General features: G+C 35.7%; 1 protein-coding gene across 16 annotated transcripts in view; it reads left to right on the top strand.

The window, feature by feature from the left end:
* Positions 1–24,169, top strand: part of rg (rugose) — a 483,271-nt gene that overhangs the window by 255,278 nt on the left and 203,824 nt on the right. For all 16 annotated transcript variants that reach the window (XM_066406800.1, XM_066406798.1, XM_066406795.1 and 13 more), the window contains exons 3-4: positions 10,300–10,426; positions 22,286–22,386. In XM_066406800.1, coding sequence (XP_066262897.1) covers positions 10,300–10,426; positions 22,286–22,386 — 228 coding nt within the window. The remainder of the gene's footprint in view (positions 1–10,299; positions 10,427–22,285; positions 22,387–24,169) is intronic.

The raw sequence follows: 24,169 nt of genomic DNA, 5'->3' as shown, positions 1-24,169 counted from the left end.
GCTCCAACACTTCTTGGTTATAGCGTTGGGCAGTCATGTTGCCTCTAATGAAAACTAGGGGTGACCTGCTACCATATGCGATAGCACCCCATGCCATAACGCCTACAGTACGGTGGACATGACGCTCTCTGTCAAATTGTGGATCTCGCCTTTCACCCCGTCGCCTTCTCACCCTTGCCCGACCGCCGTTCATCCCCAGACAGAAGCGGGATTCATCACTAAAGATCACCTGAGTCCATTCTTGATCCCACTGAATCCTCTCTCTACACCATTGTAAGCGGTTAGATCGATGTTCGCGAGTGAGAGGCAGCACCCAATGCGGACGATAGGACAAAAGGCCAAAACTTCGTATTCGGCGATATACTGTACGCATACCAACCCTATTCCCATGTACTTCAAACCACTGATTTGCAATATCTCGACTGCTGCTAAATCGGTCTCTAAGAGCCAAAAGTCGCAATCGACGATCTTCGCGCTCTGTGGTTCCTCTGAGTCGCCCAGTGCCTCTGGTTCTGTGCCCACGGCCTTCCTGAGTCCACGCCTGGTAACATCGCACTATGGTTCCTAAGGATCTGTTAGGTCTTCTAGACACTTCTCTGACTGACAGACCTGCTTCGCGCAACCCAACAATCCGCCCCTTCTCAAAGTCACTAAGCTGACGAATCTGTTCAATTCTACGCACTCTAGGCATAATGAGTAAAAATTATGACCGATTGCAACACATTTCACAAAAGTTGCGATGCAAATATGAACAAAAATGTTTAAACAAAATTTTATTTTTTTAAGGAACGACCCATGGAAACTAAAAAAAAAATTAACAGATTAACTTGAAATTTTGATCATTTCTTTCTTTTTTTAAGATAACTCAACATGCAAAAAATTATCAAAATAAAATGGTTTTTAATGGGTGTTTACCTTTCTTTGTCACGTAGTATATAAATAGTAACTAACTTATTAAGTTTTTAGTAACCCGATAAGCGTCCCCTTAGTAATGTTTACAGCAAAGGGCCGGACAAAGCAGGACACTAAAACCGCAGCAAAGCAATGAAATCATAACGGAAAGTAATACCTTATTTTTTGAATTTCTGAAATAACGTGCGTTCAATAAGTCCGACCTCCACTTCGCCTTGGAGAAAGTCTAGGATGCATGTCTAGGATTATTTCAGGTATACATTTGTTTCCATTTGCCGAAATGATAATCATTAAAACTTGAACTTATTTTAGACATGCAGCTGTATTTCTAAGGGTAGCTGGAGGTCGGTTTTAGTTTGGAGCACGTTATCGGTTCAAACCTTTTTACCAGGACTTGATTTTCACAAATTACCTGTCACTTCAGCAGCCATTGACATTAATATTGGTTTTGCATGCGGACCCCTGGAGTGGCACTGACCAACAGATATCACATCGAACGGACAGTCCTATTCAGGCAAAGGTCCGACTTCGATTTGATGTTGACGCGTGACATAAAACGAGGAAAAATTGATAGCAAAGCTCATTCTCCGTCGAATTGGAAAATTGACTTGAAGGATTTACATTCGGATATGTGTTTGCAGGTTTATTTTGTTATATGTTGCGTGCGTGTTTTTACTAATGATTTTTTGCTTTGATAAGTTTCGAAACCAATGAATACACGCCCTTGCTTGAATTATGATAGCTCTAACCATCGATGGTAAAAAATGGGATTGCAAAATGTTTATATTACGAAGCAAAATTTATATGCAATAAACCAACTTCCAAAAAACGTAGATAAAAAATGTTTTTTGCGAAAACAATTATCTTAATAATTTTATTAGGTCGTGTAGTATGAAATGAGTAGATTCTCGAAATGCCACATTCAACTGCGAATATCTTCACTCTAAATCTATATTTGGACTTGACTTTTTTATGTGGAAAAGGCACATTCTTCCTCTTTCGATCAGAGTTTAAAGTGTTCAAAATTATTGAAAACTTTTATTTTTATAAAAATTTTTGTGCAGCCATGCAAAATAGTGAAATTCGTGTGTTTGACACAATGAAATATGAGTTCCACCGTGGAACCACAACAGCTCAGACGGCTCGCAATATTAATGATGTGTTTGGTACTGAAGTCACTTCACAGCAAACAGTATCTCGTTGGTTCATGAAATTTCGTTCTGGCAATTTTGACCTGAACTAACCTGAACAAATGAACCACGTGGACGACCTGAAACTCAAGTGGATAACGATTATCTGAAAGTGTGGAAGCGTGGTGGAAGCGAATCCACGTCAAAGTGCAAGCGAATTATCGTTAATATTCAGTTCAGTCAGTCAGTCCAAAAAAACAATATTGACTCATTTGGCTGAAATTAGCTGAAATAAGGTGAAAAAGCTGGACAAGTGGGTACCGCATGAGTTGAGCGACATACAGAAAGAACGACGTCTCGAAGCTTGTTCTTTGTTGTTCTTTGTTGTGCCGGTATAATAACGATCAATTTTTCAATCGGATTGTTACTTGTGATGAGAAATGGATCCTATATGACAATACCAGACCAGAGTTCATCGCAGTGGTTGGATCAAGATGAACCACCAAAACATTGTGCGAAAAAAAATCTTCATCAAAAGAAGCTTATGGTGTCCGTTTGGTGGTCCAACGCAGGTGTCATCCATCACAGCTTCATGAAACCTGGTGAATCGATTACGGCTGATGTCTACTGCCGACAACTGACCGAAATGATGAGGCAACTGACGCCAGCCAAGCAGCCAAGATTAGTCAATCGAAGCGCACCGCTATTGTTGCACGACAACGCTCGGCCACACACCGCACAAGTCACCTTGGCCAAGCTACAGGAGTTGGAATTGGAAACTCTTCGTCATCCACCGTATTCACCCGACTTAGCACCCACTGATTACCACTTCTTTCAAAATTTAGATAACTTCTTGGTAGGGAAAACATTCAACTCCGACGAGGCTGTCAAAGCTGCCTTCCAAGAGTTTATCGACTCCCGGCCTGCAGGCTTTTACAGCAGGGGAATCAATGAACTTCCCGTTAAATGGCAGAAGTGTATTGATAATGGTGGTGCATATTTCGATTGACAATAAAAACATTTCATATGAAAAAAAAATGACTAAAGTTTCAATTCAATTATACTCATTTCATACTACACGATCTAATATATTTTAACTGCAATTCCACGGCTCCAGCAATCCCTACTGGTGTTGGTGGTTATTTCCAAAAAATAAGAGAAATAATGTAGATTTTGACGAGGCCCAGACAATTCTTCAGCTTTTAAAATCGAAATGCTGTCGTCATCAATGTAAAAAAAAACGAGGTCCCAGGATATGGAACACATTCCAGTAGGTGTGCATATTAGGCACCTTAAGCACGAAATAAAAGTAAGCGTATCTAACTTCCGTAAACGTAGCATGATCCACATCCTCCGTTACGTATAGGTTGATCAGTTGTCCTAAAACCCAATGTTAAACCCCTGGTAGTTTTACCAATGAGATATTTTCCATAAAAATGGATACATTGACTAATACCCTGCTTCGATTTTACCATTTCTCTGGAAACTAAATATGTCGTCGGTAATCTTACCAAGACTTTATTGATTCTAAATAGAGTAAAATCCAGGAAAAACGAATTACGTAACATTGATCTGACATTTGATACATCTTGGTATTTGTTTCACTCAGCTATTCTTATCAACGACTTTCTCATAGTTCCTTGCAGACTTCACATTTTCAGAAATTTAGTTTCAGAGATTATATTTTAGTTACATTTGAGCGACGGATACTTCGGAACACGGACACTGGATCTGTTTTGAGAAATAACGAGTATTTCTAATCAGATGTTTCGTTATACCCGAAAGCTAAAATCGACGTTATACATAAAGTGTGATCATTAAAAATAAACCTCGAGTAGACTTTGAAACCTCAAAGGCATATCTTGGACAAATTAATCACAGTTATCTATTTATCATATTAAATCACATCTATTTATCATATTAAATCACATCTATTTATCATATTAAATCACATCTATTTATCATATTAAATCACATCTATTTATCATATTAAATCACATCTAGTTATCATATTAAATCACCCTGCAATAATTTGTTAGTTTCTTTTATTAACATCACTTAATCCGCAATTTCTCGACAATCAATTCCATCGCGTGGTTTCCCTACAAAGACGAATAAAACATTTCCTTCGAAATGATTAATAATAAATGCGCGTCCTAAATACGAATATCGTTTGTAAGGGATTTTAAAGAGAAATAGGCATATGAGAAACCTCGACATTAAAATTTACGAAAGTACGTATCAGCAACTCCACCTAAGGCTGTGTCTAGGAATTCCTTTTCAGGAATGATGAATTGGATTTATTCAGTCAGGCATATTACGTATTTCTAACTTGAAATCTTTCCTTGTTCTTAAGTGGGTCTATGCACAGACGTTTTGTAGAATACCTATCTACTTCCAGATTTATACATACCTCGAGGATAAAATGTGAACTTTCTGAGCTGTGAATCTTGCAGACGAGTAATACATTTATTATTAGTTTCTCCAGGTCTTTATTGAAGATGTGGTGAGCTCCGGCGTCTCCGAACTGTTGAAATACATAACATTTGGTATTGGAAGAGATTTAAAAATTATGTTGGATCCATTGATTTTCTTTAAGAACTGACTCCAAAGTTTAGTTCTTGCCTGGATATCCGAAATTATTTATTTCAAATGAGAACCGTCCATATCATTAATTTTTTCAATTGTGCGGCAATTATTTAATTCAATGCATTCTCAATGGACCGAGTCTTATAGCCATCTTAGAGATATCACTTAAAATTGCATTTCATTTGTCTCACTGTACCGTTTCTTAACATCTCAACCAGTTGACACCAGCACTCTTCAGATGCTGCATTTAGAGTGGATGATGTGCTTTTCTGCAAGGCTCCATTAATTCTCCTTTAGGGATAGTCTCCAATAGCGAATCTATCAGCATAGAAATGATATATTCTCTTACAGTTTTACTTATTGAAACATATATGTATTTCATGAAGTGTATGCCCCATCACAGAGAAATCTCCTAGTATGGTGAATAGGAATTTCAATATTTTCCTATAATATTCTAGAGGCTTAAGAATAAAGGAAGTTAGGTCGGACCTACTTCTCGGCACTGCTACATATTACACAAATTTGCACGTGAACTTTGTTGTTTTTGAGCATGTCAAAGCACGTGATTATGTACTTTTTTAAATAAGCTGTGAGCTAGAATTATTCATTTTATTGGCTAAAACAAAATCGGCTTTTTTAATATTCGCAAATGATCTCTTATAGGCCAATTTTGTATTGTGGAATTTACTTTAATGTACTCTAGTCAATAAAACAATGTCAGTCCTGATGCGCCAAATGGTCCAAACTATCTTCGGTTATTCGCGGAAGCCAAATTTGATTTTAAGTAGGTTAAAGAACAGTGATCAATGGTTTTTGGGTACATCCTGAAAGAGCAATTTATGTTGTGAAAAAGTAATTAAATACCTTCTTTCTGCTAAAACTAAAACCAATCTAGTTCTATCAAATTAGAGAGCAGTGGCGTATTATTGCTCTTTGGTTGCAGTTGATATGTAGCACGCTTCCTGCGCTCTTCATGGTTGGTTGAGGGGGTCTGAGAAGTCAGGAGAACATTTCTAGGTTGGTCAAAGTCTGTCAAAAACCCATATATTGTACGCAGAGATACATTTAAATGTATTACAAAAAAACGACAAAAAGAAGGAAATGGTGAAACTACCCATTTTTCACACTTCTACACATTTAGTCGCGACATCAAAATACATGTATATTCCCCTGCAACTGTTTATAATTTTATTTTCGAAGTTTCTATACTGAAACAAACAAGACATACAACGGTAAAGAAAGTCTGAGCAACTATTTGTCCACTGTAGAAATTTACATACATTTAATGTTTGCAGCTAAAGTTAAGAGAACTTCATGCATCGTATACAGCACTATAAAGATCCTTTAAATATTAGTGAAGATGGATGTGTGTATCTGTAAAATTGCATCTATGCCTCGCTTAATCACAAAAACCTCTGTAACAAATTACTCTCAATTTTCCCCAAAAAAATAAACTTTTCTTGTTGGATGTTTTTATTATGTTGGTACCTGAGGGTAGAAAAAGCCATTAGGCAAACAACCTCGTTATATTAAAGTTTTAAAGAGGCCTTGTCGGTACTTAGAGCTTCCAAGTCCTAATGTCCTTTGCATATGTATTTATGTAAATGCACGTCAACGCGAAACGTAACAATATATAACATTCCGGAGACACTGAAATTATTCGTTATTTTTACATTAAGGAAATATGCCGCACCATTCGTTTCCCTCATGATCAAATTGTGCTCCTCTTGCATTGTAGGGCAAAGAAGAATGAGATGTTCTCTGTCAGCGTACCGGTTAATAATAAATACATCCTAATTACAAATTCCTTGCGTTAGTCGAAGTTTAAAGAGATACACGAGAAACTTCGATATTAAAGTTTAACGGAGAAGGCAACTCTACTGAAAATAGCTTCTACAAATTCCCCTTCGATGAAGTAATGAATTAAATTTCTTCAAAGAAACATATACTCTGCAATATTTTTATTATGTAGGTACGCTGAAGGGTTCAAGACCTTCCGCTAAGAAAATCGATAAGCCGTAATAAATATATTTTCTTAAATTTATAGTTAGAGAAAGCACAGAAGCAAGGAATAGTATTTCCTGCACCCGAGAATGATTTATTCCATGCCCGTTACAGGAATCGCTTGAAAATAAACAAAAACACGCTGTGGAGTTGCATGGTGTCTCAACTACCACTTTTGCAACTCTCTTACTTCAATAGTGATCAGAAAGGGGTGCAATTAATTAAAATAAAACTCTCCCGAACTTCTTTCCCCGCTTTGTTTAATCTACCTTTTTCAGGGAACTTTGTTATATGCTTTGTTACTGGCTGATCCTACTGATATGAGGTTGAACCTATTTATGATAATAATAATTTAAGTTTTTATTTAATTTTTCAGTCTATATCAAACCTCCTGTCAGTGAAATCAGCTTAAACAAATCTATCGAATTAACCAATAATATGCAGAGTATCTTATTAAAAAAAAAAAATCTATCAGAAGTAAAAAAGCTGTTATCGATGGAAAAGTTTTGAGCAAGCAATTGAATTGCAACTTAAATTATTTAAAATATTGACGTTTGAACTTTAGCTCTATCTTCTACAGTGGCCGAGGTACCGCGCCATGTTCAAACGAAAGCTTTTTCCAAAACGCCCTGTATATTGAAAAGAATCGAGGTGCCTTAAAACAACCACTTCATAAAGTTTCCCTTAAAAATCGTGCTAGAAAATCTACTGCCGTTTTGCCTAGATTCCATAAATGCATCAACAAAGCGTCACCCTGTATATAGCCAAACCGCAGTTGTTATTACAGGATGTAAGTTTGAAATATTGAATATCAAAATACGACTCGGAATAGCTCGAAAAAACTGAGAGTTTCTAACCGTAAAATGCCATGTCATGTCGGAATGACCCGAGAAGTGCACGAACTTCTCTTCTTATAATTTAAGGGTGTACTTTTGTATTTGGTCCGCCAATTAGCTGTGAATAAACGATTTATGATAGTTACATTTTTATATGTCCTCGGTACATTGGTACAGATATGAGAAGTTGGACATTAATAATTACTGCTTGTAGTACTTTAAATAAAATGTGCAAGTGCTCTTTGACAGCTGACGTTTTGACAGTACTACTATTTGAACGGTCACCGTGTTTATTGATGAATTAGTTTTTACTGCACGTCAATTCGCATCCGACTAGCAGACGCAGAAGTTCTCTAAATCGGCAAAGCGTCTTAAGAAATTGCATTTGCCCAGAGAAACTATAACTGTTGCAATTTAGAGGATCGATATTCGGGTATTAATATTTAATTCAAATAAAGTTAATGTAACGAAATCCTTCTATGCGGGACGATAAATAATGTACAAGACCACGCTACTTGCAGCTACAAGTTCCACATTGGACATTAAATATTTCCACTTAATTTCGTAGTCTCAAAATCATTTCCACAACATGTTGCATCAAAAGCCGCTACCGTTTCTAATTTGCTGCATATTCACCTGAATCTCAAGACTGGTTCAAGTAGACAATATAGCAATATACGGAATCCTGAATGTTTCAAAGAGACGTGCCTAGAATTCGATATCCCAGCGTCGTAATAACTGCGTTGTGCGACAGACATGCGGCGAATGGATATAATAATTGAACTAATTTAAAATGTAGATGAGTACGAGGCTTCGACAATGGAAAACAACTGCGAGAATTGGCTTTTACGTTGAAAGACCCGGCTCGTTAAGTTCGAGATGTGGTTATGCTTACATTTCCCAGGCAGGGGCGTAATAGGATTTATTATAATAGGAAAAGGATTTCTAAAAACACAATCAGGAAGGCCTGGAAACAGGCTGCAAGACAATCTCCAACGCAATTTAACACTGACGCGTGGCAGAGCTCGAGGAAAATCAACGTAGCAGGGGAACATTTTAAACTCATCCATGCGAGACTCCCGCCGGAAACGTATCCGTCGCCTTCGGTATGCTGGTAAACCCGCAACAGACAAGAGAACTGGAAATAAACGAAAATCAGTGAGACCCAGGCGTCGAGACTAAATGGAAAAACGTCGGAAATGTGAGAATGCGTCACCGAGAGTCCTGGGGGCATGCCTTCCTACCCGGCGAATAATTCAATATACAGGGTGTTTGGAAAACTTGCTGTGGAACTTAAGAAGGTGAAAGTAGTCAAAAATAGTAAAAATTGTTCCTAAAAACATTAATTCGACAAAGTACCATTACTGAGATATGGCCCTCTAAAGGGACCCTAACATTTGGATATTTTTTAAATACTAAAACTTTTTTCTGATTAAGATAATAATCATACCGTAAGGGTCTTTAGCTATCATAAATTTCACGAAAATCGATTATAAATAAGGGTAGTTTTCTAACTACCATCAAGAAAAATTTTTCGATTTTTTTTTATTTCTTTGAATTATCAAACAAATAATATTATTTATCAATGAATTTGACTTTTTTTGAAAAAAAAATTCTCTACTTTCTTTTAGAATTCTGCATAGTTTAGTCAAAAATGATTATTTTTTAAACAATGTATGACTCAGAACGTACCGTTTTTTTAGCACTTACACATAACAGGCACCTTTCATGATAACAATTTGATTGTAACGATTATCACTTTCATATTTTTAATACACATTTCATAATTATATTCGGTTAATAAAAGCGTGGTCGTAAAAAATCGAATGCAATGCAAAGTCAAGCACAAAAGTCTCAAATAAAAAACTAAAGAAAAGTAAGAATTTAAATGATAGCACACGAAAGTGACAATCACTACAATGAAACTGTCACCGTGGAAAATACCTACTATGTGAAAATGTTAAACAAATATTACCGTTCTGAGCCATACATTATTTAAAAAATAATTATTTCTGACTAAATTGCGCGAAATTCGAAAAAAAGTAGAGAATTTTTTCTTAAAAAATAATATTTATTTAATCTTTCAAAGGAATAAAAAAAATTCGAAAAAATTCTGTTAAGGGTGGTTAGAAAATTACTTTTATTTATAATTGATTTTTATGAAACTTACGATAGTTAAAGACCCTTGTGGTATGATTATTACGTGCAATTTTTAAGTGCAATCTTAATAAAAAGAAAGTTATTTTAACAAATATTCAAATGATATAACCCCTTTAAAAGGCCTTATCTCAGGAACGGTGCTCCGTCGGACCAATATTTATAGGAACTTTTTTTGCTATTTTTTGGCTGTACGTTTATCTTCTTAAGTTTTGTACCAACTTTTCCAAACACTCTAAATCCGATAAATCGCCATATTCTTCACAAACATGTTTGCTAATAAATGTTTACCAAATGCTTCTACTCTTGTTGATAATTAGGTTTATAATAGTAGGGAGATAAAACTAATTTACGTTGCAAGTCCGGAAAGCGATTATTACAGTACCAGTCGTTTAAAAAAGAACAGTCGTTTGAGAAAAATGCAGACTGAAAACAATTAATTTATCAATTTGCAGCTTAATGTTCCGTTGTCTAGCACCCGAAACTGCCTTCTTTATAATTTTGTAGAATTTAGTTCCAGGCTCGCAAAATTAGTATTGCAATTTTAGATTGCATTTATTAATGCCGTAAATAGCTGCGAATGAATCTTACATAATTTTAAACCTTTTTGAAGTGAAAGACTATTTGAAATAAATAGTTTTATTTTGCACTAAACTTACTTTTTGTTTTAGGCCGAAATTTGGAGCGTATTCATAGCCATCCTAAGAAAGAGCGTGCGGAACCTTCAAGCTTGCACTGACGTCGGCCTTATAGAGCACGTCCTCAAGAGACTTAGATATGCAGATAGTGTAGTCGCAGGTAATAAAGTTACATTCACCTATTAGCATTATACCTGATATTCCATAGTACCTTTACAATCTTTATTTAAGTCTTACTCTTCTCTACTGATTTATGTGGTTGTGATGTAGTCACGCATGTTAAATTCAAGTAAGTAAATAGTTCAAGCGGTAGCCCATTATAAGAGTGTATATGTCCTTAGGTGTCTTAGAAATGGCACATATTTCAAAACCATTTTTTATACAGAAGTTCTTCAATGTGATTTCGATATACAGTGTTCCTCAATACTGTGTAATTGTTCGATATTTCTGTTACCATTATAGATATTGCAAAAAAGTTGAATATAAGAGTTGAAAAAGAACTATACAGATTGCCTCAAAAAATGATGACATTTCTGTGGAGATATGGAGTACGTCCAATATTATTATTATCTTGTGTTTTATTTTTGGTTTTACGAAATTACTATGAAAATGTTCGCTACAGTGTTATTCAGGTTCTGTACTCACCATTGGGACCTCGATAAACCAAAATAGGTACGAAGTTGAGAAACTCTTGCGCTTTTTTATGTGCAACAAAACTACGTTTAAGGTAAACTATTTCCCTAATTAGTCAAAATAGTCCGTTATGCAGTGAAATTGTTATGGGCATTTTTTCGTCTCTAGAGGATGGTGTCATTAGATTTAGAATTTGATGTTTTAAATTTTCCACACTATCATCGCTTATTTTTTTCCAGAACATATTTAATATTTTTAGCGTTTTGGGGAACTTTGTTTCTCATCACACATAGGACTACAACCTAAGAACTAATCTCTATAAGAAATAAAAAGTTTGCTCATATATGACAAATCGACACACTTCTTTGGTGAAAGTCTATCCGAACTGTAGTTTAGCATTTTTATTTTCTCAACTGGAAAAGTCGGCTATAATGGTCTGCCATTAGTCAAATTAAAACGGTCGCCTTTTGGGGCCGAGAAGAGAGACAGTTATTTTTTTTTCAACACGGCGAAACGCGAAATTGTTCTTAGAAATGTAGCACGGGTTGCCGCTTTTCATTTACTGGAATGCACAGGTAATGATGCTTTCAGAGACTTTTTTTCAGTTAAAATGGTAGTAAAATTTCTTCATAAGATTCAACAATTCCATTTTCCCATCATTAAGTTAAGTGTTAAAATAATCAGAAGTACGATTTTCCAATTTATTTGTAATAAGAAGTGAATGTTTTTTACATTTCTCCCTGGACTTAGCATATGGCAAATTTCTAGTTATGTATCATTTTTTCTCTACTACTTCATAATAAAAGAGACATTACATACAATTTCCTGAAATTAGAGAGCATAATTTTAAGAGAAATTCTGCGTCTAAAAATAAAGCAAAAAGTTCATATAAACGTAGGTCTGCTGACGCTCCGTTTTTACATTACACGGTGACATTTTTTTTTACTACATAGATAGTTTAAATTAGTTCTGATTAGTATAATTCGAAATCTATAATCTATGGACGAAATTTTACAGGGTTTTATTTTTTCTAGGATAATTCCCCCTTCTACCCTTACCTTTAATTTTTTTTGAACCGCCACTTATGGCTTTCTCGTAAAAATCTAAATTTCCTACTCGATTTGGAATCTTTTTTGGATTGTTAATTGTTTCTCCACCATCTGTCACTGTTTTCCACATGTTTGAAAAAATATCTAGGAATGCACATGCTTTGCACAAGAAATCTCAATACGTTTCTTGTTCTTATTTGGTTCTCCAAAAACGGACATAATTAATTATGATAAAAGTAGGATGATTCCTCTAATTGTTTTGCAAATGGCTGAAAATGGTGACAGATACAGAAACAATCCAACTGAAAAAAGTTTCTAAATGGAATATTAAATTCAGAATTTTTTATTTCAAATACACGATACATAATGCAACACAGCGAAATTTTTGTGAAGGTTGGGGGGAGGGAGATTAACTTAGGAAATATAATATATTGTAGATTTGAGATACTTATTGAATAACCTTAAAAATAAGCTGGTTTCCAAATTTGGGCTAAATATCTCATGAATTCTGGTAGAAATGAAAAAGGTTTAAAAAACGAAAAATTTCGACAACCTGTATGTACCGTATTTTTTATTTCAGAATTCCTGTGCCAATGTGCTGATTTTTGTGTCGTAATGTATGGTAAAACACCACGTACGAGTATTAAATTACATTTATCCATCTAACAACTATCAATAACAATTGGAAATTGGTCATCACCATTAAGAAAAAAAAAATTCCTTTGACTAATTAAGACTTATTACAAAAAAAAATGAACATGAATATGAAAAATAATGATAGAAGAATAATGTATTATGATATGTTTCATTAGGCTGTCGGAACATCCATGTTCTCCTCACATCACATCGCTCCTTGTTTTCCAACGAACGTGCCTGTCAATGAAACTGATGGATCATTCATGTTATGCTGTATTTTTTTCGTAACTGTAGAAGATTTTTATATTTAGAACAAGAAAAAAGTGCTACCAGAAAGATGTTATCCCGAACACAAAGAAGGATGTTTCCACTAGGGATTTATCTAGATATAACTTGTATTGAGTAAATAGCTGAACATGAAATTTCGGGCCCTTCTGTTCATATGGCTTCGTGACTTCCTAAAAATAATCATCAGCGGCAACTGTAACTCCCCCGAAAGATTCTATACCGATCTGAGAAAAAGCTGTAGTTCACAGTGAAATGAAGCTCAGGAATACTAGGGTCACATCTATTGGTTTCCGGCCTTAAAACTAAAATTTCCCGTTTTACTCTCCTTAATTGACTGATTTTGGGAACAACTCAAGATACAAGTAGTGAGTTCTTGGATAATTGCAAAAAATATTATTTATTTTTTACATGATGAGGAGACTTCTGAAGATACGATTGTAGGAACATCGTGGGTGACAAAATATTATAAAATAATGTATTGCTGGCGATGCCAAACCATAGAAAGTCATATCATGGACAGTCAGAACATAAACTTAAGATGTTCCTTCTTTAAATAAAAACTACGTTGAATTGTTCCACAATTCTCCGTTTAATTCATGTTATTTCAAACCAGAATGGTCATATACAACTTAGAAACAACGTGTCTGCCACAAACAGAGCACTTTTTACATAGACTAAAATTAAAATAAAATTAAAATTACAGTTTGTTGTTGTCTTTAACAGCCGAAATAAACGTTTGATAGTTCTAAAACATAAAAAGCAGAAGAAGCTCAAATCTGAAGGACTAAAATGGTTTTTACGCTTCGCTGATATTTCTAAGGCGTGCAATACGCATTTAAGACATTTAAATTGGGTTGCTTCGAGGGTACATCGGTAGGTCTTCGTTTTCTATATATCATGTCATGTATAATCCAAAAGCACGGCAAAAAGTAGATTTACAGTGCTTCTGAAATTAGTCACTTAGATCATCACTATAACTCAAATAAATGAATACAGTGCCAGTTGCGAATGAACGCGTTTCCGAGTTGGAGAATTCGTCGTTTATTGAAATCGACAATTTTGCGCTCGGTCGATGCCATCGTTAACAACGATTGGTCATATTCCCATATTTCCCCCTCAATCTCCCGACTCAAACTTCGTGTGCAAATCGATAGTTCAGTTTTTTAGTACCGAATCTCTGTTGCAATGCGATCAATTTTCTTTAGTTACAATTTTTAGATTCATCATCTGTAATTAATGCATATGAGCTTTCTAGAAACTAGAGAGCTGCGAAACTGTTGGACGACGAGTGGCCGCTTACGGTAACAATCGCCATTTGCAAGTGTTGCTGTAAAAATTGCTCATTCAAGGAAGTAATTTCATAATGCACATAGTTATTTTTGATTTTTCAGTTATTCCAAAAAACAGAAATTTTCAAATTTATTTTTTTCCCCAAGATATGACGGAAGATAGATGAAAACGAGTTCTCCATTACATTTTTTTCTAAACTTTAGCATGACAGTGTTGATTTCATTCTATGTGTTGAAAGTATGATGCGACACTGCTTGTACTTTGGATGTTTTGTTTCTGCTTGCCTTTTGTTCGTTTTGCAAGAATTTAGCGATTTTTTGGGTTCTTTCTAAGAAGGGCCATATGCAGACTCATCTGGCAACCCGTAATTCATGATGTCAGACTAGGGTAGTCTTTGGTGAAAGTTCTTTCTTGTTTCTTGCACACGTGTTTTTGGTTTTTAAGAACCTTTTTTTAGCAGATCAATTGCATTGGCCTGGTTTTGAGTTAAGTTAGTTCATTCTTTTCACACGTACCACAACAATCTACTTAATAAAATTCTCACTACTCTGTAGAAGTGTATGTTTTTCGTTCTCGACGAAGACTCAAGAATCTCAACATTATGATATTTCGTAAGTGGTAAATTTTGTATCGCAATGATGCAGTTGAAGCAGAAAGCATGTATGAACTACCTCAAAAGTGGTGTCAATGGCGTCTACCTCAAAAAATTTACACGAATCGTCAAGTTTCTGGCTGGCTCGTAAGAAGTTTTAAATAATACGGATCATTAAAAACCGGTCACGCGCCCTAACAAACGCTGTAACGAAGAATCATTAGAGCATGTAACGTTATCGGTTATTGAATATCCCTAAATATCGCTTGGCGAAATTGAATATATCACGAGTGCCCCAAAATCAACAGTTTGGTTTGTTTTACGCAAATAAAAGTATCATCCCTTTAAATTTCGAATTTGTCAGGGACTCCGAACCGGTGATAACGAAACGCGAAGAACATTTTACGAATAATACACACAGAAATGTGCAGATAATCTAAATTTCACACATAAAATTATTGAGCTAGAAGACAGTCAAGTCACAAATAATTGAATTTTCGGTAGAAGAAATACGCATTACTTGTGCATGGAGAGAACCCCCATATTTACAGGATTAATATGTGGGTTGGAATATTTGGCACTTTAATGATTGATCCTTTAACACAGAACTATTAGTTCCAACAGGATAGTACTCCCCTCTTGAATGCAACAGTTGGGCGGGAATATCTACCACATAGACTTCCTGGAAGATGGGTAGGTACCCACTCGGAACATCCGTGGCCAGTCAATTTCCCGGATAGAACCCCGTAAAAATTTTTTTGGAGCTACATCAAAAATCATTACCCACTACCAAAGAAAATACTTGAGCCTTATCGCTTATTTCCCTGATGCGGCTTTCTCATATTAGTAATAATATTGTAAGTTGTGATATCTTTCAATTCGAGGTAGAAGTATGTAAGAAGTAGTAAGTTACTTCGATAGTGCATAGGTACTGCCCTGTACTCCTGTGCCCCGTACTGCATAGGTGTATCAAAGAACAATATAGAAGAAGTGCAAGTAACTAATATACCCCACATTTGCAACGAAATTTGAACCCGTTGTTGTGTTTATTAGCTTATAGAGAAAAATTACTGTATTAATCTCAGATACAACTGAATAAACTACTAGATAAGCTCATGTATTATAATTAAGAAAACAACGTAATCCTTAATGCTGACATAATTATTTTGTCGTAAAGACGGCTTAATTTAACAAAATTGTGTTTTGTCCAAACAGAGTCGACGGCGTCTACATTAATATTATACAAAATGTCAGAATCTGTTTCCAGCTTAATTGGGTTATGGAGCATTAAAATAAATTGTTAGCAGAAATATATTGTGCCGTAATGGAAGTTTATATAACCACAGAGTTCACTCGGTTATCCACAGTGCGCTATGTCATGCCTTAAAATCGTCGTTGTGCTTTGATTCAATTTAGATGGATGATATATTTATTTTCAGTGTGAAGTTTAATTCATTAATTAATTTATATTAATTTGAACGCAATTTGAAGTGCGAGATGACTACTCACCTAATTTCGACGTTGCCACATTTCCAACTTTATGGTTTGCTTTGCAATAAACGACAGTTCTGGTCTACTCTATGCCCCTTAAATTACGTTACAAGCTATTTTTAAGCTTTTATTGACTGATATGAATAACATATCTTCCACACCCTAGATATTGAATTTAACACCCTCATTAATGGAAGCAATATGCCACTTTACCTCTCTAGGGAGGTAAAGTTTATAAAGGGGAATAAGGACTTGATCTCCCGAGGGAGGTAAAGTTTTTATCCCCCGGCGTCATGGCAACGAGAAAAAAATTGGTAAAATGACATAATACAGTAATCCTCAAACTTTTCCTGCGATTTGTATGCTTAGTTATAAATTATCGTGACAGGCAAAACCAGGTTCACCAACCGACTAGTTTTGTTGTGTTTAGCGTTTTCGCACAACGTTGTCCCCTAGGGGATTTACGTTCATCGTAACGCTGTTAAAGCGTTCGTTCCGAATAGACAGACTTCACTAGTATTTCATCAGCCGATCCAGGTGTCCAAAATTTCTCAGGAGATCGTCGAAATCTCCTCGATCGTTGTGATACGTTATCATCTATATGCGAACTCGCATAATCAGCAAATTCATATTTTTGGTAGCTGCGGGATTTGACTGGCAAGTGTGCAGTCTTAACTCAATTGTTACTAACCGCCCATTAAACTTCTCCTTCTAACTTTCTATAATTAGTTCTATGTCCGGTGCACGGTCTTGATGATCAAGATCTTGTGCTGAAACCTCAAGATGAACACAAAAAAGGCACAGCAACGTCTAAATTTAGCCAACTTCAATCCAGCGATAACTCATGCCACATCTTGGCTCAAGTTTTTAAGTTTTTCACCGTTTTCTCTTAATTATGAGGGTTAGTAACATCATCCGTATTCAGTCATACATTTTTCTGTCTTGTTTTCTCAGTTTTTAACTATATTTTGACCTGTCCCAGTTTCCCGCAATCTAACACAATAATCTAACAATAATATTTAATCAAATCTCCGAAAGAAATAATGCATAAATATGATTCTTTATATACAGGGTGTTTCATAAATATACCGACAAACTTTCAGGGGTTGTAGAGCTCATAAAAACAAATATTTAGAACAAATAAAGTTAGATCCGAAATCGCTTCGTTTCCAAGATACAGGGTGTTCAATTCCTTTTTTTTTAATATTTTTTTAATATTTGAAAAACGGTTTGAGATGCGGACATGAAATTCGGGACATGCTATCGCGGGATAAATGTGCATGTTCTGGAGTATGCAGACCATTTCCACCTACACCAGTGGCGTCCGTGCGGCCATTCAATGGGATGTTTTTAACTAAAAAAATGGCACGCCACTGACTTTTTTTAATATAAATATTTTTTCTTAATATTCCATCAATTCTTAACAAAAAAGGCCTGTTAGTGTTTTGTTGCCAGAGTGGCCGTTTTCGAGAAAAAAATTATTTCTCATTCATGTGCCTAGCAAAAAACCGGTGAAGGTTTCCAAGTGTGATTTTTTAAGATTTTAATTTTCTTTTAATAGAGGTAGTACACCGGAAGGCATGATTCACAAATGTTTGTTTTCATGTCTACTACCTCTATTAAAAGAAAATTGTATTAATTTCTCCTTAAAAAAAATCACACTTGGAAACCTTCACCGGTTTTTTGCTAGGCACATGAATGAGAAATAATTTTTTTCTCGAAAACGTCCACTTGAGCAACAAAATACTAAGAGGCTTTTTTTGTTAAGAATCGATGGAATATTAAGAAAAAAATATTCATATTTAAAAAAATCAGTGTCGTGCCATTTTTTTAGTTAAAAACATCCCATTGAATGGCCGCACGGACGCCACTGGTGTAGGTGGAAATGGTTTGCATACTCCAGAACATGCACGTTTATCCCACCATAGCATGTCCCGAATTTCATGTTCGCATCTCAAACTGTTTTTGAAATATTAAAAAAATATTTAAAAAAAAAAGGAATTAAACACCCTGTATCTTGGAAACGAAGCTATTTCGGATCTAACTTTATTTGTTTTTATGAGCTCTATAACCCCTGAAAGTTTGTCGGTATATTTATGAAACACCCTGTATATATAGTATATATATATATATAAAGATATAAGAACTTCCTTACGCTCAAGTGACGTCATTTTTTTACTTTTCATGCGACTCACGATATGGTTGCTCTTGTTCCTGCCTCTATTCTTGAGTAGAGTAAATAGCCCGTTGTTTGCGTTCTATTGTTCATGTGATATTCAAGTAACACACTTACTTATATCTTCCACTGGAATCCCACATTTGACAAAAATTCTCTTGTATCTCGGGATTCGATAAATTCCAATTTCTTTTAATTCAATCATTTTTATTAACCCAACAAACATAATTATAATCGTATATTAAAAATCTACTACTACTTCACTGGTTATAGCATTATTTCTTAAAGGAGACATTTACGTCCTGAGTTGCAAGCGAGGGACTCAAGTTTTCCGAGGGAATAATGGCCATAAAAGCGAGTCACTCTGTCCACGGCCATTGTCCACAGGGTGTTAAATTTTGAGATTTTTCTTTTAGTTTTACTTTTAGTGTCTAGAATCTGTACAAGTAGATTTTAAAAATAGTTGGTAAAATCTAGAGTGTGGTACTTTTTCTGGGATGAAGCCCTCTTTTATTACCCGAATTTTTATTGTGGACCATTACTGTTCTTTCAAGCTTACTTAGTACGCAAATTCTATTTCGTAATATTTTTAACTAACGTTGTTTTCATACCTTTAACTGTTTTCGAGCTACTTGCGAATATTGCAAGCAATGCACTTTTTTATGTTGATTCGAGTTCACAGGTTTCACATAATGTGCTGAATATAAAAAAATTAGGGGCAAATTAGAGTATTTTTTATATCATTTCTATATTATTTATAAATATGTTGAAAACAATTCAGGGCAAAATTTGGAGAGAGAGAGAAATTTCTAAATCGAATAAGACATTTAAATTTCAGGGACAGGGGCGATAAAAGCGGCCCCAGAAGAAACCACCCTGTAGATTTTAATAACATTTTTTTAAATCTAGTTATACAGATTTTCAACTGTCTAAGCTGAGGCTATGTAAAAAATTTGAACTGAATATAATTAGCTAGTAAAATCTTTAAAAATTCTAGAATTTTATCACCCTGTATCTCAGTAATGCGTCGTTTGCGACTAAGGAATCGCCTACCAATATATCTGAATTTAATTTCTGGACATCCTATATATCCTAACACACTCTTCGATACTTGGAATTTCTCGAATTGGTCTAAATCAATAATCTCCCATGTTCTCGAGCGATTTGTTTGATCCTTTTAATCATTGCGATAAGCTCACCGATCGACCGGCGCTGACGTTATTATTTCTAATAACAAGAATTAAAAAAAAAAAACATGAAAAATTACGAATAATTATTTAAAATATCCTCGTAGTGAGCCGCAAGCAGTAAACGTGGGCCGTTGAGTAAGCTATTTGCTATTTACTATCAAACATTTAACAAAACATCTAACAAATAAATAAAAGCTGATGAATGTATCCAAGACATACCTCTGGCATTTCAACGTCTATTTGAGTTTTTTTTAATGCTCCTTCTTTAGAATTTGCAAATGCTTCCAACGTTTGGTACTCTCGTTATTGGCAGGCACAGACTTAAGTAAGGAGACGATCGATACATTTTAGAGCGTCTTGACTTACAGTTTTCTTAACTATAATGCATTATTAACTATATAGTTAAGTTTTGTTGGATAAAATAAACCGTTCCAAGTTTACTGTACTTGTGTTGATCCTTCAAGATTCACATGAGAAGCCGCAAGAATCCTTCAGGCAGTAAGATACCTGAGCCGTGGATTCCTCACAGCTTGTGTATTTTTAAGCCTAATGATTGAATGCATTTGGTAATTAGTTGCATTAATACATGTTTTAGTGCTTAAATTACCATATTTTGAGGTTCTTTATTGCTTAATCTGTTTACCTTTTAGAGCAACAAATTTTCAGTTTAAACCAAATCGAATATAAACCAAACTGTTCAGAATTTTTATTATATTAGGTGTACAACTTTGCTTCCGCCGTTTTTTTTCCGAATTTCGCGATTTTATTGTAAAAAACTAATTATACCTTTAGGATCCAAAGTATTGTCCATCGCTGGCCACTACTTTCTCCCATCTTTCGGGCAGCATACGAATCCCGTGTTGAAAAAATTGGACATCTTTTGAAGCGATCCACGATTCTATCCAATTTCTTACTTCTTCATAAGACCGGAAGTGTTGGTCAGCTAGCCCATGTGCCATGGATCGAAACAAGTGATAATCAGAAGGAGCTAGGTCAGGAGAATATGGCGGGTGGGGTAGGACTTCCCATTTCAATGTTTCCAAGTATTTCTTGACCACTTGCGCAACATGGGGTCGAGAATTATCGTGCTGCAAAATCACTTTATCATGTCTCTCGTTGTATTGCAGCCGTTTCTTTTTCAATGCTCGGCTCAAACGCATTAATTGGGTTCGATAAAGAGCACCTGTGATTGTTTCAGTTGGTTGTAACAGCTCATAATATATTACGCCGAGTTGATCCCACCAAATACAGAGCATGATTTTGGAACCATGAATAGACGGTTTGGCCGTCGACGTGGAAGCATGGCCGGGATATCCCCAAGTCTTTTTGCGTTTGGGATTATCGTAATGAACCCATTTCTCGTCCCCAGTCACAATACGATGCAGAAATCCCTTCCGTCTTTGCCTTGCAAGCAACTGTTCACAAGCGAACAGACGCCTGTCAATATCTCTTGGTTTCAACTCGTACGGCACCCAATATCCTTGCTTCTGAATCATTCCCATGTCTTTGAGGCGTTTTGAGATTGTTTGTTGAGTCACTCCCAATGATTGTGCCAATTCTTGTTGACTTTGACACGAGTCTTCGTCAAGTAATGCTTCCAAGTTCGCATCTTGGAAAACCTTCTTTCTTCCACCGCTATGTTGGTCTTCGACGTGAAAATCACCGTTCTTGAAGCGCTGAAACCACTCACGACATGTCCTTTCACTAATAGTGGCTTCCCCATAAGTATCTGAGAGCGTTCGATGAGCCTCAGCAGCAGATTTCTTCATATTGAAGCAGAAAAGTAAAACCTCCCGCAAATGACGAGAATTTGGCTCGTACACTGACATTTTCAATCGCGAATAACTTTATGATGAAGACACAAATAGACTAATATTTTTATGAGGTTATGTTAACAGGTGCCCAAGGCTCCTGCATGCCCACATGGGGTTATTTATTTCGATCATTACTTACCGCTACATACATCTATTCAAAAACGGCGGAAGCAAAGTTGTACACCTAATACATGGGTCCCGCATGCGAACATTACTGAGGTTTTAATGATCGTTTTCCAATTATTAAAGTCAATTCGCGAGGCGATTAAGTCAGCTGCTCTGCCCACTAGCTTAGTAAGGTCAGCATCGAATAGAGCAATATTAACTTGGGGCATTTTAATTAATACCGGCTTTATGAGCATTTAGAAAATTATCATAAGCCATGATAAAGCAATTGATTTATCTGGAACTTACTTTAAAAATTGGAACGTTGTCTGCTTAATAGCGGATAAGATTGTAATTGATTTGAGGCATTTTGTTAGAGAACAATGACGACCAAAAGCTGTGTAACAAACAAAACAGAAAAGATTATGTGGCATTATTAAAAATGATGAAATTCGAAGTTTTATTTATTCTGTTTCATGAATATCCAGAAAGAAATTCCAAAAAGCGGTATCGAAAGAGCTCCATTTCAGTACTTTTTTGAGATCATGAGCATGCACCCATTATGATGGCGAAATACAACGAAATAGAAAAATATTTAAAAAATTGCATTAATATGAGAAATTTTTACACCCTACGTGTTTATCTATCAAATCCCTTTATTCTAGTTCCCGTAGACTTTCAACATATTCCTATACGCCTATACACATATTTTCTTTTGAATATTTGCCTAATGGAAATACATTTGTTCCTTTCAGATTTGCTCATCGAGATGCTCGGCGTCTTGGCGAGCTATAGCATCACTGTGAAAGAGCTGAAATTGCTTTTTGGCGCCATGAAAGCTGCAAATGGAAAATGGGTAAGTTTGCCCAAACACATTCGCAGAGTTTCCATGCTTCATTTGCTGGTAGGTCCTCGCTAATGTATCCCGTTTATGAAACCGAAATGTACGTGATACTATGCTGAATAATTTATCTTAATATCGGCCCCAACGTCCATATGGACAGGTCATCCAATATATAACTAGTTACATGGCTAATCAACTTGGTTTATTGCTCAATTTCCTGGAATTATTATGATATCCTTTGGTAATTTGTAACCTAGACATATACAGGGTGTTCCAGCGATATTTGTGGAAATGCGCATGGCGTACTAGTGGATAAATGAATAGACCGATTCAGCTAAAAGCTTGCCTTGCACGAAACTGTGAAAATAACATTTTGAATTATGTAAATTCGGAATAAATTTTACAGTTTTTAATTTGCAGGATGGGATTATTGAGTGTGCTAATAAGCAATGAGTTTGCCCCCCTCCCCCCTCCCAAATACACACATCCACACACACCCGCACACATACACACACGTCTGGTATTAGTTTTTGGTTCCTCCAATATTTGATTTTCTCTTCTTGATCCATAACGAACATTTTTGGTGATCCGGTATTGAACGAAAATATCTAACTTTTGCATGAAACAAATTTAGCTGAATCTCTATTTTTTTATTCTCTATCACCCAATACTCAATATGAACGATTATTTCTGGAAAACATTGTAGATGAATCATTTGTTGCCACAACGCAAAAATGTTTTGATAATGTAAACTTTGTTAATAACACAGCAATAATGGCGATAACACTTTTGGATAGCTATAAATCTTATAAGTTTTACTACTTTCGAAGCTTTCGATCCGTAATTTTATTGTCCAGTCGAACTAGTGCCAGAAGACTGTAAAATCGTATCGAATACTCTCACAAATTCAATTCTCTGTCCGTCCCTTTGCGTTTTTCCGTCGGTATGACAATACAGTCAGCCTCAGTTGGTTGTTTTGATCGCATCGGATAGTGTCGGATAGCTGAGATGATTAAACAGCTGGTTGGTTGCAAATCCTGTTTATGCGACTGAGAGGAAGCTTCAATTTTGAGGCAATTAGAAAAAAAATATATATTGGTTCGTCGGCACCATTTTCAGGTGCAGTTCAGGAAGTATCAATTTAAGTTGAGAAATAGTCGAGGGTCGTACGTCCAGATGAAGGCGAATCTTTACGAGTTGCTTAGACCATACTTTCTCCAGCACAATCTATTTTATTACTGACATTATGAATTAGAGTCAGTTAATCTCTCCATTATGCCGCGGAAGGTCATTCGAAAGAGAAATGGCTTTCTCGCGATTATGGGGACCGGAGCAATGGTGTAGAAAAGGCGAAATGTGTAAATTTTGTTCAATTTTAGAACGATACAGGTTACAAATATCCATTAATCGTAACGAAATACGAAAGATCGAGAAAACTCAGGATCTTATAGAACAGGCTTACTTGCCCTTGTACCGGTCGCGTCCATTCGCGAAAGATCCCCTTTTGAAGCACTTCGAGCATTTTGCATGACGGTGTCAGAAAGGGCATATCCTGCGCTGTTTTGAAAAATGAGAAATATGTGTGTGATGGATGAAAAGTGAAAATATTTGTAAAATCTGAACGTTTGGGGTGAAACAATCATGTAAGAGCCATCCTGAACACATTCAACCATGGTGCGCAGCGCTAAAAGCGCGCCTGCGTTATGCAAGAGTGCTTGTCGGAAGGCAAAACGCATTCATGTAGAGATATTCTTGGACTATTTTACAAGATGCCCATAGATTATAAAAATAATAA

Source organism: Euwallacea similis, chromosome 3 (assembly GCF_039881205.1).
Source record: "Euwallacea similis isolate ESF13 chromosome 3, ESF131.1, whole genome shotgun sequence".
Classification (NCBI taxonomy): Eukaryota; Metazoa; Arthropoda; class Insecta; order Coleoptera; family Curculionidae; genus Euwallacea; species Euwallacea similis.
The sequence above is the reverse complement of the archived record's forward strand: the minus strand, read 5'-3'. Positions and strand labels throughout refer to the sequence as shown.